At 43.7% G+C, this 15,262-nt stretch overlaps 1 protein-coding gene across 1 annotated transcript; it reads left to right on the top strand.

Annotated features, from left to right (window-relative positions):
* LOC130880273 (interferon-induced protein with tetratricopeptide repeats 1-like) lies at positions 1 to 8,926 on the top strand. Its single transcript, XM_057779229.1, has 2 exons — positions 1 to 359; positions 6,629 to 8,926. Exons 1-2 carry the CDS (start codon positions 355 to 357, stop codon positions 8,013 to 8,015), a joined length of 1,392 nt encoding a protein of 463 aa, XP_057635212.1. The 5' UTR covers positions 1 to 354; the 3' UTR covers positions 8,016 to 8,926.
* The last annotated feature ends 6,336 nt before the right edge of the window (positions 8,927 to 15,262 follow it).

Here is a 15,262-nt window from a genome sequence, read left to right as displayed (position 1 = left end):
GTGTTACCTACTGGTCATGGACTGTTGACTACAGGCAGTCTGTTCCAGAGCCTTCTCCCCATTGGTTCAGGGGAGAGAGCAAGAAGTCCAATCCCTGCTTGCTTTGAGCTTCCCTGCAGGGGGAAAGCCACAGGCTTTAGTTTCACTTTCCACTTCCAGTTTCAGTTTCCTGCTGGTGGCTGGAGCCCTGGAGGACTGCGCACAGAGCACTGCGCACAGAGCACTGCCCAGCACAGCACAGCCGAGAGTCCAGTGGGGGTGAAAGTCCACAACAGAGCAGAGCATCAAGGAAGGATCCTGAGGAGTCCTGTCCTGGTGAAAGTCCAGAGAACTGCAACCACCTTCACAGCCACCATGGAGTAAGGATTTCCCTGCTCTGCAGTTTAAGTGAACCCAGGACACAGACATTTGCTTGTGACCAAGTCTGACTGAATCTGCTTATATTCCTTTGCTCTGTCCTCTGGCTTCTCTTCCTACTACTGAAAAGGGAACAAGGACACTAATTGTCCTCAGGGTGCCGGGATTTTGTTTAATGGGAGTGCTGTTGGCACTCAGGATGGGTGACAGGAAGCTTGCTTTAGTTTTTAAGGCTGTCTCACACATGTGGTTCAAAATACCTAGGGGAGAATTTAGCATGAATATATCTCATAGTGACAGATGATTACCTATAAGTGCCAGGTGCGATGTTACCCATCCCAGGTTGGTTTAACCAGTGCACAGAACACATTCTTTTTTTATCTTCCAGGATTAAGAAACAAAAATAGGGAAATACAATTTCTTCTGACAAGAGGTATTTTAGTGCCCCCCAACCACAAGAAACTCAGTATACACGGACATATATTATACATGAAACTCTGTGTACGTATAGTATATATATACAATGCATATGCGATATATATTATTATATATCCAAGAAATACTAGACACTGAGTGGAGTCTTCTTTATGTGAATGGCTCTGATTTTTTTATGTTTGAAATTGCCTTTTGGGTTTAAAGTGCCAGTCAGTGGAGTTCTTTTTCACGGACTCTAGGACTTCATTGAGCATCTCTTGATGTGGGCAATTACTCTTCTGTCTTTATACAAAGGATCATCAATAGTATGTGAGTATGCAGGAGACTGAGAACAGCTGTTATCTGATGAGACAGAATACGGAAATCACAGTGGTAGAAAAGTGTGAATGCCAAGTAACTAGAGGGCAATAGGCTGGAGAGGACCAGTCAGGTGACAGTCATGGTCATGGGGTCAATATTCCAATCTGTGTCTTGGGCTACAGTTCCCATGACTCTAGCAGGTGGCTAGGACTGGTTTGCAAATGAGTGCCTGCAGTGTGAGAAAGGCTGGAGATCTCCAGCTGCGCAGGGGAGGCTGGATGCTGACATCTCCAAGTGCACAGGGGAGGCTGGATGCTGAGATCTCCAAGTGCACAGGGGAGTCTGGATGCTGAGATCTCCAAGTGCACAGGGGAGGCTGGATGCTGAGATCTCCAAGTGCACAGGGGAGGCTGGATGCTGAGATCTCCAAGTGCACAGGGGAGTCTGGATGCTGAGATCTCCAAGTGCACAGGGGAGTCTGGATGCTGAGATCTCCAAGTGCACAGGGGAGGCTGGATGCTGACATCTCCAAGTGCACAGGGGAGGCTGGATGCTGAGATCTCCAAGTGCACAGGGGAGACTGGATGCTGAGATCTCCAAGTGCACAGGGGAGGCTGGATGCTGAGATCTCCAAGTGCATGTGCGCAGTGGGATCCAGGTTGCTCTCTGTCCCAGTTGCCCACACAAATGGCAGCTGCCTCTGTGCTGCTCAGCTTTCCTGCTGCAAGTGCTTATGCACAAGTGCATGTGCCTCCCCCTTGGGGCACAGCTCCCCAAAAGGATCCTTGTGAGCCTCCCAGTCAAGGAGATCTCCCTGGACAGCTGGTGTCCAGATTTCAGAGTGTTCTTAGCTACCATGCTAATGTTTTTATTTCCCATAATGTATGGACACCATCTCTAATTCCAGCTGTGGGCTGCTCTAGGCAGGGAAAGCAAATTCAAGTCGGATTGAATCTGATGTCCCCGGGCCATGACTAATTTTCCTACAGAAATCTGCCCATCATTCCTAAGTGCTCTGGAAAGAGGGGATAGCCATGCATTAAGTTATTTGGGAGGGAGACAGAGACAAACAGGCAGAGATAGACACAGAGAGAACAGAAATTGCTTATGCTTTTGTCTCTTTCTAGCCTGGCTCATCGAATGTTACAGGTTAAGATCTGAGTCCAGGCAGGCACAACTGCCAGGCATTCCCAGATACACTTTTCAGATATCCAAGTCATTGTGTCCAACATCAATGAACTGGGCCAGGGCCACATGACTAGAAACAGAAATAGAGACATTTCATTACAGCAGTCTGGAAATTAGGATGGAAGAGTGAGATGAGGAATAAACCCAAGGAGCACTGGACCACGAAACTCATATCCTTTACATGGCATGAACAAAAATCCCTGTCTCCTCCAGGTTGGTACATCATGGACATTTTGAGCCTCCTCTGTCCGTTTCTTGAAGCCTAGGAAAGGAAGTTCCGCCAGAGTTTCTCTGAAAACAGGCCTTGATGGTAGTCATTGCTGTTGCTCTCTCTTTGGTGCCCAATCTCAAGCCACTCTCCATAAGATCTGAAATGTCATAAGAAAGGAGGGGGGAAGCATCACAATTGCTTCCCTGGGAGATTTAAAATAGTGCAGGGCACATTGCTCAGTGGGTAAAGGTCTTGCCAAGCAAGCATGAAGATTGCAACCCCAGTTCAGTTCCTGAGAGAACAGGAAACCACCGTCTGTCCTTCCCAAAAAACAAGCAGGTGAAGCAGAGTGTAAAATGCTGTCTTCTGACCTTCATATGCATGCCTTGGCTGTAGCATGCCTCACACACACACACACACACACACACACACACTCACGCACACATGCATGCACGTACGCACAACATAAATGTCACATGAAAAGAAGTACTGAGGAAAGAACAGGGTTTAAACAAGATCCCTAAAACACCATTAATTATTGACAAATATGACTTCTTTGTATATTTGATTTTGCTTTTCTTAATCTTCTTCCAAATAATTTTTATTTTTGAGATTATGATTTAATTGGACTTTTGAGATTATGATTTAGTTATATTTTCCTTCCTTTCCCTTTTTTCATTTTCCTCCTTGAAATCCCCACGTAATACTCTTCTTGTTTAAAATTCCATGCCCTCTGTTTTCATTAACTGTTATTACAATCACACACACACACACACACAGAGTTCATGGCACAGACAGGAAAGACTGCACGATGATGGAGTAGGATTGTGGCCTCTGCAAGCCGGGAAAAAATACCTGCTAGGTGAGAGGCTATGGGGCAGGCAATGTAATCTGAGATTTATAACTAGCTAAAATGAATCAAAGACAAAAACAACAAAAACAAAAACTCACCAAAGTTCTCTTTTTGTGTAAGCCAACTGGGTCCATTGGAATCTCTCTTTTATGTTTTTGTTTGTTTGTTATTGTTTTTCAATACAGAGTTTCTCTGTGTAGCCTTGGCTGTCCTAGAACTCACTCTGTAGAACAGGCTGGCCTTGAACTCACAGAGGTCTGCCTGCCTCTGCCTCCTGAGTGTTGGGATTAAAGTTGCACCATTGGATTCTGTTATGGAGCTGAGGCAGAAGGACTCAGCCATACATTCAGTGTTTTGCCTCTTTGGTCTTTTTATAACCCTATCTCCCATGGTATAGATTCTTACAGGAGAACTCATGCTAGTACCATAATGTGTTGATTATTTTAGGTTATAGTGAGTTCAATTCTGTTTTCAAATTTGGTTTTATTATTGGAAGGACCCTAAAGATATCATAGAATGTGGGGGGTCAAGACTTCATGTCAAAAAATGTCATTTCCCTATGATAGGGATTGCACCTAATCTGTGGTTATTTGGGTAGTTGGATGGTCTTACTGTGAAGCTGAAAGCAGCGTACCTTCTTAGGGCACATAGTCCCATTTTAAACAGATTTAGACATGAACTGAAAAGGGGGCTCCAGGATAATTTATTGCAATTTCCCTTTAGCCAGACTGAAGGTAAACTTGCCTTTCCCGCGCAGATCATTGGCCTGATCTATGACCTCCCCAACTACAATAGCTCTCAATGGAGGGTACAGGGTAGGTCTCTGCCTAGTGGTAGATCTTCTAACATGGGCTAGGAGGGACCAGCTTTCCCTTCATGGGCCTTTAATGAGCCACATGAATGCTGCCCCACCTCATTAGTATAGGTTTCCTTTCCATTGCTTCCTATTTTAATGTCTTTTAAATAATTTTACAGTTTACAGTTCATTGTGTATGTCCACCTTTTATGATCTCTTGGGCAAAATCAACCCTTCTCCAACTCTCTCCCACATTCTCTGCTGCAGTGACTGATGTCCACAAATTCAACAGCCCTTCTTGGGTCCTTTTCCCACTTATATTGCATTCCTGAAATGGCTAATTACAGAGATAGTGAGAACGTTTACACTTTCCAAGGCTAAAAGTGTATGGAGCTTGAGGCTAGAGGTGTGCCTGGAAAGGGGTAGCAGGAAATGGAGGCGGTGGTGATGGAAGATTGTGAGGTTGCTGAGAGATTTCAGTTCCAGAGGTTTGATCATTAAGGGGACAAATGACAGCTTTCATGTATGGTTGAAGCAACCTCTGTTTCCTAACCTGTTCTTTTACTACAGTTACATAAGGTATACATATTGAAAGAACCCGGGTGGAGGAGAAAGAAAGTCAGGGCTTTGCACTGACTGGGAATCTTTCCATGGTTCTATAGTTTCTACAGGTAAAAGAGGCAAACATAGTTTTGGCCAAACATCATGTCATTTCAATCATCGTCCTTGTCCTATTCCATGCACTAGACAGTCCTCAAGTCAATAATGTTCAGGGAACTTCTGCATTTAAAACTTGTGTCGTGCAGAGGAAATAGGATTTGAGCTAGAGAGGTTTGTAGACTAAGGTGACTTTAATCCAGGACCAACTAAGCCAACACTCACAGTCACCCAAAGCTTCCATTGAGTCAGTGGTACTATGTTCTGCTCTATCAGTCTGCAGAACTGATGCTAATGTACCACAGAAGGGGATTTCAGAAAGATTCACTGTGGGATTATAAGTGGGAACTTCACTGAAAGAAGAAAACAAGGTTTCTATAGTTCAGTGGTTTTCAACCTGTGGGTCACGCTCCATCTGGGGTCACAGATGGAGCATGACCCCAGATTTACATTATGATTCATAACAGTAGCTAAATTATAGTTATAAGCTGGCAACAAAATTATTTTATGGTTGGGGGTCACTACAAGATGAGGAACTGTAAACAATGGTTTCAGCATTAGGAAGGTTAGAAAACACTGTGGTTTAGCATAAGTGGAACCGGGAAGAGGAGGCCATCAATAGTGCCTAAGTGTAATCTTCATAGCATTGGAGGCACGGGGTACGGGTGAGCTAACCTGATCCATGAGGTATCTAGATGATTGTTTCCACTGGCCTACTTTAATGACTGTTTCCATTAACTCAGCCTTTTGGGCAGGATGGTAGTTTGTTCTGTTATGGGTAATACAAGGTAGCACACCTGTATTCTACTATTTTTGGCATTGTAGATGTCAAATGAAAGGATGACCTAATGTAATAAAAACACAGAAGTCAGAAATTGCAATAAAGACCTGAAAGATCCCAAGAAAACTGAGTAATTGACTGACCCTCTCTCCACCTTTTCCGGACTCTCAAGCCCTGAAAATTCCCCTAAACCTCCAAAGGTTGGAAGTGTTTTTTCCGGGCCTCTCGAGCCACACTGCAATGACTTTTCCTCAATACTGAGTGTTAAACCCATGGACAGTCCTATTTAGGTCAGTTCTGGCAGACTTGTGCACATTGTCCTCAAAGACATAAGGAAAAGGGGATCGTTTTGTAGAGTTTCAAACCCTAGACAGGAGTCTGACATGTATGCCTGTGTGTCTATACTTGTGTAACCATGTCCATTTTCGATGGAAAGGAGTAACTTGCAGCCTACGTCTGTAAGTACAAGTATATAGATGTGCATGGACAAGGAGTCTCTGGCAGTTCTCATAAATGGACTTCTGGCGTAAAAGGAGTGGCGGGCTGCGTCCCGCCACCCTGGCTCCCGCATTGGCTAGCTTATGCCCGGAAATAATTACACAGAAACTGTATTCTTTTAAACATTGCCTGGCCCATTAGTTTTAACCTCTTATTGGCTAGCTCTTACATATTGATCTAACCCATTTCTAATATTCTGTGTAGCACCACGAGCTGGCTTACCAGGGAAGATCTTAACCTGCGTCTATCTGGAGTGGGAGAATCATGGTGACTCACTGACTCGGCTTCTTTCTCCCAGCATTCTGTTCTGTCTACTCCGCCTACCTAATTTTCTGTCCTATTAGGCCAAGCAATTTTCTTTACTAGTTAACCAATGAAAGCAACAGATAAGATACAAGACCCACCTCCATCATGGAACTGAGAGATTGATGGGAAAAAATATCAAGAAATTCTAAAGAAACAAAATGTCATACTTCCCGGAAATGTGTTTTTCCGTGGTGTCAGATTCTGGCCAGGTCTCACATAACCAATCATCCTGCTTCCTTCTCACAGAGAGAATGCTGGTGCTGATCAGGTCAAGGAGAATCTCCTTCAGCTGAGCTGTCACTTCACGTGGAGCTTGCTGTTTGAAGACGCTGACATACCTGATTTGGAAATGAGAATCTCAGAGCAGATCGAGTTCCTAGACATCATGAGCCCAGTGGGGATGCACAACCTCCTGGCCTACATGAGACATCTGAAAGGCCAGCATGAGGGAGCCCTGCAGAGCCTGAGAGAAGCAGAAGCCTTGGCCAGGAGAGAGCAGTTGGGCAAGAGAAATGTGGTGACCTGGGGCAACTGTGCCTGGGTGCATTACCACATGGGCAGCTTGGCAGAAGCCCAGAGCTACCTGGACAAGGTGGAGAATGCTTGCAAGGAATTTGCAAGTCCCTTCCGCTACAGGATGGAGTGTGCCGAGATGCACTGTGAGGAAGGCTGGGCCTTGCTGAAGTGTGGAAGACGGAATTATAGACGAGCCATGGCCTGCTTTGCAAAAGCTCTGGAAGCTGAGCCTGAAAACCCCGAATACAACACTGGCTATGCTATTGTAGCCTATCGCCAAGACTGTGATGACAATAATATTTCTTTGGAACCCCTAAGGAAGGCTGTCATGTTAAATCCAACATATCCATATACTAAAGTTTATCTTGCCCTGAAACTTCAGGACGTAGGAGAAACAGAAGAAGCAGAAAGACACATTGAAGAAGCCCTCAGCAGCACATCCTGTCATACCTATGTCTTTCATTATGCAGCCAAGTATTACCGCAATAAAGGCTGCATAGACAAAGCTCTCGAACTCCTACACAAGGCCTTGCAGACATCACCTGAGTCTGGCTACCTGCATTACCAAATAGGGCTCTGTTACAAGAAACAAATGGTCCAACTGAAGAAATACAGAAACAGACATCCTGGAAGGCAGAGCAATATGAAGAAAATGGCACAACAGGCCATTTCTGAATTTCAGAAGACTGTTGAACTGAGGCCCACGTTTGAGATGGCTTACATTTGCATGGCTGAAGTGCAGGCAGAAATTCGCCAATATGAAGAAGCTGAGGCAAATTTCCAGATAGCGCTGAACATGAAGAACCTCGTGGGTCACATAGAGCAGGACATTCATTTCCGCTATGGTTTTAACCAGCAATATCATCAGAAATCAGAAGACAAGGCAATCACCCACTACTTAAAAGGTCTAAAAATAGAGGAAACGTCCTATGCCCAGAGGAAACTACTCAAAGCTTTGAAGACAGTAGCTAACAAACGGATTCGGGAGAATGTTCAACCAGTGGAGAGCACTAGCCTCCTTGGGTTAGTCCACAAACTGAAAGGGAACATGCCCGAGGCACTGCTGTACTACGAGAAGGCTCTGAGACTCACTGGGGAGATGAACCCTGAGTTCTGACTGCAGCTCACCTCTGCGAAGATAATGTACTCATCACTGAGATTCCATTCCTCCTAACTGACTGCTTTCCCCAGAACTGCAATCTTGCTGGAATCCAAGTACCGAAATGCATTGGCTCCTGCTTCCTCTTTCTTACCCTCATTGTCCTGTCTAGAAGGAATTTCTGTTCCTACTACATCTGCGCACTTAATGGCCGGGACTAACTCCTGCTGTTCTCAATGCTTCGCGCCCTGTCACAAACCTTTTTCTTTATGTCTGTGCTGTGAGAAATAAAGTCTTTATCCTCTGCCTGCCGGTGTCCTGAACAAAGAAGTCTTCTCCAATTAGGATTCATTTTAGGTCGTCAGAATCTCTTACTATAGTACAACCTCAGAGCAAAAGAGATGAGCGAAGAAGAGAGTTTGAAAGCGGGGGAGGTCTCTCAGTCCTGGGCATTTAGAAGAACCAAGAAGACTTTCAGCTTATTGGGGAAATACAAGGAAAGCCCTTTTTAGGTGGCATAGCCTGAAAATTATATAAATACCTTCATTCAATAGTTGTATGCTAAAAATATCGGTAAAGCAAGTGCAATAACAAATTTGTTATATTTTGTTGATGACATTTTAAAAGATGCGATTGTCTATTTGCATAGTATCTTGGATATCTTTTATTCTCAGCTTGATACTTGTTGGAGTCATCTGGAAAGAACTGTCTCCATCAGAATGACATGGGCATATTTATGATTTTGTCTTGATTCTCACCTGCTGTTGGATGACCTATTCCATAGTGAGTGGTTTCATCCCTAGGCATGTGGTCCTGGTCTGTATAAGATATCTAGCTGTACATCTACTAGTAAGTAAACCAGCAGGCAGAATTCTTCCATGATTTCTATTCAATTTCCTGCCTTGACTTCTTCCCCTGAGTTTCTTCAGTGATGGATTGTGACTTTAAGTTTAAGTCAAATAAACACTTTTCCCCAAGTTGTTTTTGGATGTGGTGTTCATCACAGCAACAGAATACATAAGGTCATGAAACAGCAACAGCAATGAATGGAACAATAGCAGCCATGGAGAAAAAGAAGGTATGTGCATATAAACACTGCCCGGTGGTTGAGTGTGTGTGCATGTGTGTGTGTGTGTGTGTGTGCATATGTGTGTGAAAATGAGAGCTAATTGTTTACTTCTATATGTCATGAATTGCAAGGGTGATTAAAGTCACCATCATCCCTAAGGGTTGGCATTTATGAATGCCAGAATCTGATGCTAGGGACAGACTTATCTGGGTCATTCACCCAACACCTGAGAAACGCACAGCTAAAAACTGTTTTTAGATTTACACCTGATAAGGCAAGAACATGTTTATTAAGTACAAGCATAGGAAATAACTCATGTACTCCCAGAAGGCTCATGTCACGGTTGACTACTAAGTCTACAAATGAAGTGGGAGAGATACAGGGTGGGTCCTGAAAACTTTACTAACCAGCCAGTCTGAGAAAATAGCACACCTCTCTTTCCAGGACCGTTTTCCTCTTGCTCCAAGGGAAACTCTTTTGCATGATTTCTCAAAGAAAGATACTCAAGTTAAAGAGGGAGGCCCCTCGTGTTTCTGTTTTGACCAGAATTATTTTGAAGGGTGAGTATCTTATCTCCTTCACATAGATCCGCAGAACTGAGGTCTTCAGCAGGATCTGAAGAAGACATTAGTAATAAAGGTGTCTGCTCATAGTGAAGTGGCTGATGGTTGGTGTTTTGTATAGTTTATAAACTGGATTTCTAGAAATCTCCCTTTCATTTGAGAATTTTCATTTGAGCTTGTGTGTTCCTGGCTAACAGTGTAGAGTTAATCTATAGAGCACAGATATCAGGGGACACTGAATCCTTAAGGAATGAAGACTTAGTCTTACAAGGAGGAATTTCTGAGAATGGGGTCTCCATGGTAGGAAAGCTTATTAATGTTTTGAATCATATATAATCTTTTAAAAAAACAGGATCTTAGCTGAACAGTGGTGGAGCATGCCTTTAACCCTAGCACTCAGGAAGCAGAGGAAGGTGCGTCTCTGTGAGTTCGAGGCCAGCCTGATCTTACAGAATGAGTTCCAGGATAGTCAGGGCTATACACAGAGAAAGACTGTCTTGAAAAAGACAAAACAAAATTGAAAACAGGGTCTTGCTATGTAGTTTGGGTTAGCCTTGAACTTGCATTCCTGCCTCAGCCTCCAGAGTCCTGGGTTAAAGGAAAGGAAAGGATGTAATGACATACATGTCTTGCTTCATACACAGTCCACATTTTGCTTTAGTATTGTGTGTGTGTGTGCGTGCATGCACACATATGAGCATTCCATGACATGCATGTGGAGATCAGAAGACAATTTTCAATTGGCTGTTATCTTCCACCCTATAAGGACAGAGTCTCTCATTTATGCTGCTAGGAAGTATAACCCAGGATAAGTTCCCTACAAGTTTCAGGCCACGTCTGCTTTCCCTTACTCCCATCTTGCTGTAGGATCACTGAGGTTACAGATCTGTGAATTTTCCATTGTTACGTGGCTTATTTTTCTTTATTTCTTTTAATCTATAACTATCTGTACTCTGTCTCTTTAAAGACTTTACCCCCTTTTTTTAAGACATTAACTTTATTCTTTATATTCTTTTTCTTCTCTCTCCCAAGCCTACGTACATTCATCCAACACTGTGACTCATTTAGTGGTCTTTTATGTCTAAATCTGTTTTATTTATTGTGAATCTGTAATTTTTTTACTATCCAGGAGCATTTCTTAAAATGTTAAGCACTTCTTAAAAACTTAAGTTGCACCATGTACAAGTAATACGGTACCGCCTGTGTCCTGCCCAGTCTAAACCTTACTGTGCTATTATTATGGTAATTATGGTAGTTCCTGCCTGAGACCAGCACAGTTCAGCATGGCGGAGCTGAGCCTCTCCTGCCTCAGAGCCATTTGGTGCCCCTGAGCCGCTCACAGTTCCAGGCACACAGCAGTCCACATTGCCATCAAGCAAGCCGTAGCACTTTACTCCAAATGCTCCATTCAAAAGCTCTGTCTCCCGCAGGAGCCAGACAGCAATGGCAGCACAGCCCAGAAAGCCGGCATTTTAAAACAGCCAGTTTTTTTCCTGCTGCTGAGTCAGGACAATTTCTTTGTGGCATGCCACCTACAAACAGCAAAAAGCTGTCTTAAATTTTCTCTCTCTCCTTTTTAAGCCCTCTCAGGTTTTACGTGGCATTAATCACGTTGAGCGCCACTACCACATAGAATGCATTAGTTATTTTGGTGTCCCGATAACAAAACACTTGCCAGGAGCAACTTGAGGAAGGAAGGGTTTATTTTGGATCAGAGGGAAGAGTCCATCCTGATGAAACTGGTATGATGTGGCAAACTCAAGGGGTGACAAACAGAAACAAGGAGATCAGAGTTCATGACCAGTGACTCCTAGACTAATCAGGCTACCCAACTTCTCAAACCAGCACCACCAACTGGGAGGGAACAGGGTGGTCAAATATGTGATCCAGTCAGAAACATTTCACAAGCAAGCCATCACACAGGCTAAATGTACTCAAGGAAGGGAAGATAAATAAGTCTCTCTCTCTCTCTCTCTCTGTCTCTCTCTCTCTCTCTCTCTCTCACTCTCTCTCTCTCTCTCTCTCTCTCTCTCTCTCACACACACACACACACACACACACACATAGCAGAAACAGAAGAACAGAAGTCTGGCCACAAATTTTAAGGTAGAAGTCCTATAATTATTCCGTCTCCTAGAACATTCTCTAAAATATTCAAGCCATTAGCTGTCTTCTTTTGGAGTAGGTCCCTATACAGAGTGGAGAAAGGGTTGCTAGACTGTATGTCTGTAGGGAACATGGTTTCCCATGTAAGCACCACCTACCCTTTCCCAGTGCTCTTTCTTAGCCCACCACTTAGATCACACTGAGAGGATGTGATCTCCTCCGGTACTTTAGGACTAGAGAGTACTCAGGAAGGGAAGAGATGTGAATTTCCTGATAATTTTTGCTGTACCATGACTCTGTAAAATAGAAAGCAGATCTTGGGTGGCAGGGACAGCCAGTGCTTAAGGGAAACAGCAGGCAAGAGCAAAATAAAAATCCCACTGAGAATTGAATCTCATGGGAAATGGCTTATGTAAGATTTCACTAAGGCAGAAAAACTTTCCATTCTCATAGAGAATGATGTGAGTCTGGGGCTCACCTCGCTGCTCCTTGGAAGCCTTAGCCCTGACTACACAAAGCCACTTTCGTGGGGAAGCTTGTCTCAATTCACAGAGCAAACGTGCGCACATCTTCACTCTTTGGAAAGGACACACAGAGGAGTATCCTTGTCACCCTAGCTTTTGGTTTGGCTCACTTGCATAGCTTCTGTGAAACACATGGTGACCTTAGTCGTTGGCTAATCTAAGCAAACTAAAAACCAGCTGGAGTGTATAACCCAGCTGAAAAGAATTTGTCATGAGTGGAACCAAGTGACCCAGCCCATTGGTAAAGTTGCAAGAGAATTAGTATTTATTTGTCCAAACTCATTCTTTCATTCCTTTCATTTAGGTTCTTACCAGAGTGGTACTTCAAATATATAAGGCTTTTCAAATTCTTCCTTGGTTACACTGGGTTTTGCTTTCAAACACCATAGTAAATTCAATCGCTCACTATACCTCATCTTCTAAAAGTCCTACCACCTCTTAGCATCACCACTATAGGGACCAAGCTTTTAATAATGAGAATCTCTGAGGTTCCACACTCAAACTGTATCCAAACCACTAGGCTGTGGCAGACACAGCTTTATACGTATTTTGTCCTCAGCCAGACAAAATGTGGGAATCACCTCCACTATGAAGTCCCTGCTGAAGGGACTAAGTGATCCCTAATATTCCCCAACTCCACCCTTTCACATGTGCTCTCCTTGAATCTTAAAATTAGCCTGTGATCTGATTTCATTACCCTTTCTCCCCCACCCCCACCTTCCCCCCACCCCGTCCGTATCCTGCCTCCTATCTCTTACCTGTGTTGTGCATACTCATATTTTCAATTCGGAAAATAAACGAGGAGGATATTTCTTAAAGCCATGATTCTCCACTGAGCTGCAGAGGGCTTCAGCAAGTCCGGGCTTCTGAGGTTGGAGCAGGGATGCGAAGTGCGGGGTGAGGTGGGGGGTGTTTGTCACAAATGTGAAGTACTACTGCCACCTAGAGGCTAGACACAAAAATGCAGCCTGGATCTCTCTATACATACAGGACCGTTTCCCACGTTAAGAACCAAATGTCAGAAGTACCAAGGTCCAGAAACTCTGACTTATCTCCGTTTCTTGGCAGAATTGCTGACAGTGAGGGCTCATTCTGAACCACTGCTTCGGGAAGACCTACCTGCATTGTTGGTTTTGTTTTATCCTGGTGGAGGAAATGCGACCTTAACACAGCTGCCAGAGGAGAGCATGCCTTTGCAGATCAAATGGCCCTTGACCCTCTGAGTCCAAGCCAAGGAATGTGCACATGTGCCTGAAGTCCTCTGATTGGTGGGACTAGCGGGAGGTGGAGTCAGAGAACTTGAGGCCCAGTCAGGCATGGATACACACATGTGCATTTATATGTGTGCACATATATGTGACATGTAAGTCAGGAAGAGTTCCAGAGGGAGAAACCAGAAAGGGCAATAGGAAGACAGATAAAATATTGCATGTTTCTCCCCCATGTGGACTTGGGATTTAATTATACCTGAGTGTGTCTGTGTGTGTCCTAGAGAGCTTTCTGTTGCTCTGACAAACACCATCACCACACATCACTAAGGTTTGTCTCATCTTACACTTCCTAGCTAACAGTCCATCCCTGAGGAAGGGCAGGAACTCAAGGCAGGAACCAGGAGGCAGACGCTGAAGCAGAGGCCATGAAGGGTGCTGTTTCCTGGCCTTCCCACCCCTCAGGTCTTGCTTACCTGCCTCCTTATACAACTCTGGACCATCTCCCCGGGGTTGGCAACACCCACAGTGGGCTGAGCCCTCCCACAGCAGACAGCCATCGATCACAAAAATGCTCCATGGGCCAGTCTGGTAGGGTTGTCTTCTCAATTGGAGTTCCTTCTTCTCAAATGTCGATTTAACCAAACTCTGATTAGACCAGTATGTTGTGTTATATGCAGTGCGGAGGATCCTCTCATACACAATAAAAGATGCTTCTTATTGGCAAAAGGACAAAATTACCCAAACCCCTAACTCCATGGCCCATTTATCTTTTTCTTTATGAGATGGATTTGTGTCTGATTTGGGGACAAAAGCATCACCATTCTGTAATCTGACCTACAAGCATCTCTGTAGCTGTAACAGCATCTTCACCGTCTGCACGAGGCAGAGTGTGGCTAAGAAAACTGACGGTCTAAAAGTAGGTCCTAGCCTTTCGTGTGAGGACCCCACTGCAATGATTCGTTACTGGGCCATATATCAGACAATTCCCATGGATGGGGCTGGAAACAGCAACTCCTTTGGTTTTCCGTATTTCTACCAACATTGGTTATTAGGAAATCTTGTTTAGAGAAGAATCCTGGATTTTTTTTATTGAGTCAGAGAACAAAGCATCCATACTGAAAAGAATATGAATTAAGTATGCTTTATTGTTATTTAAGTATGATTGTTTAAAAATGCCTCTATGTAACAGGAATATTGTCTCTGCTAACGACCTCCACACCAAATGTCTGATAAGCTATGATGGGATTATTTCAATTTGTTTGTATCTGTTGAGACTTTCTTTGTGGTTGAGTATATGATCAGTTTTAGAGAAAGTTCCATGAGGTGCTGAGAAGAAGGCAAATTCTTTTGTGTTTGGTAAAATGTTCTGTATATATCTGTTAGGTCCATTTGAGTTATAATGTCTGCTAGTTTCACTATTTCTCTGTTTAACTTCTGTCTAAATGACCTGTCCATTGGTGAAATTCGCGTGTCAAAGTCTTCCACTATTAATATGTAGGGTTCAAGGTATGATTTAAGCTCTTGTAATGTTTCCTTTACAAATGTGGGTTCCCTTGCATTTGAGTCATAAATGTTCAGAATTGAGACATCATCTTGACTGATTTTTTCCTTCAATGAATATGAAGTGTCTTTCTCCATCTCTTTTGGTGAATTTTGGTTTGAGGTCTATTTTGTTAGATATTAGGATAGCTAGCTATACTAGCTTGCTTTATAGGTCTGTTTAATTGGAAACATTTTTCAACCCTTTACTCTGAAGTAGCATCTGTCTTTGATGCTGAGATGTGGGGTTTTT

The sequence above is a fragment of the Chionomys nivalis genome, chromosome 8, assembly GCF_950005125.1.
Source record: "Chionomys nivalis chromosome 8, mChiNiv1.1, whole genome shotgun sequence".
Taxonomy (NCBI): Eukaryota; Metazoa; Chordata; class Mammalia; order Rodentia; family Cricetidae; genus Chionomys; species Chionomys nivalis.
This window is presented reverse-complemented; position numbering and strand designations above follow the sequence as displayed.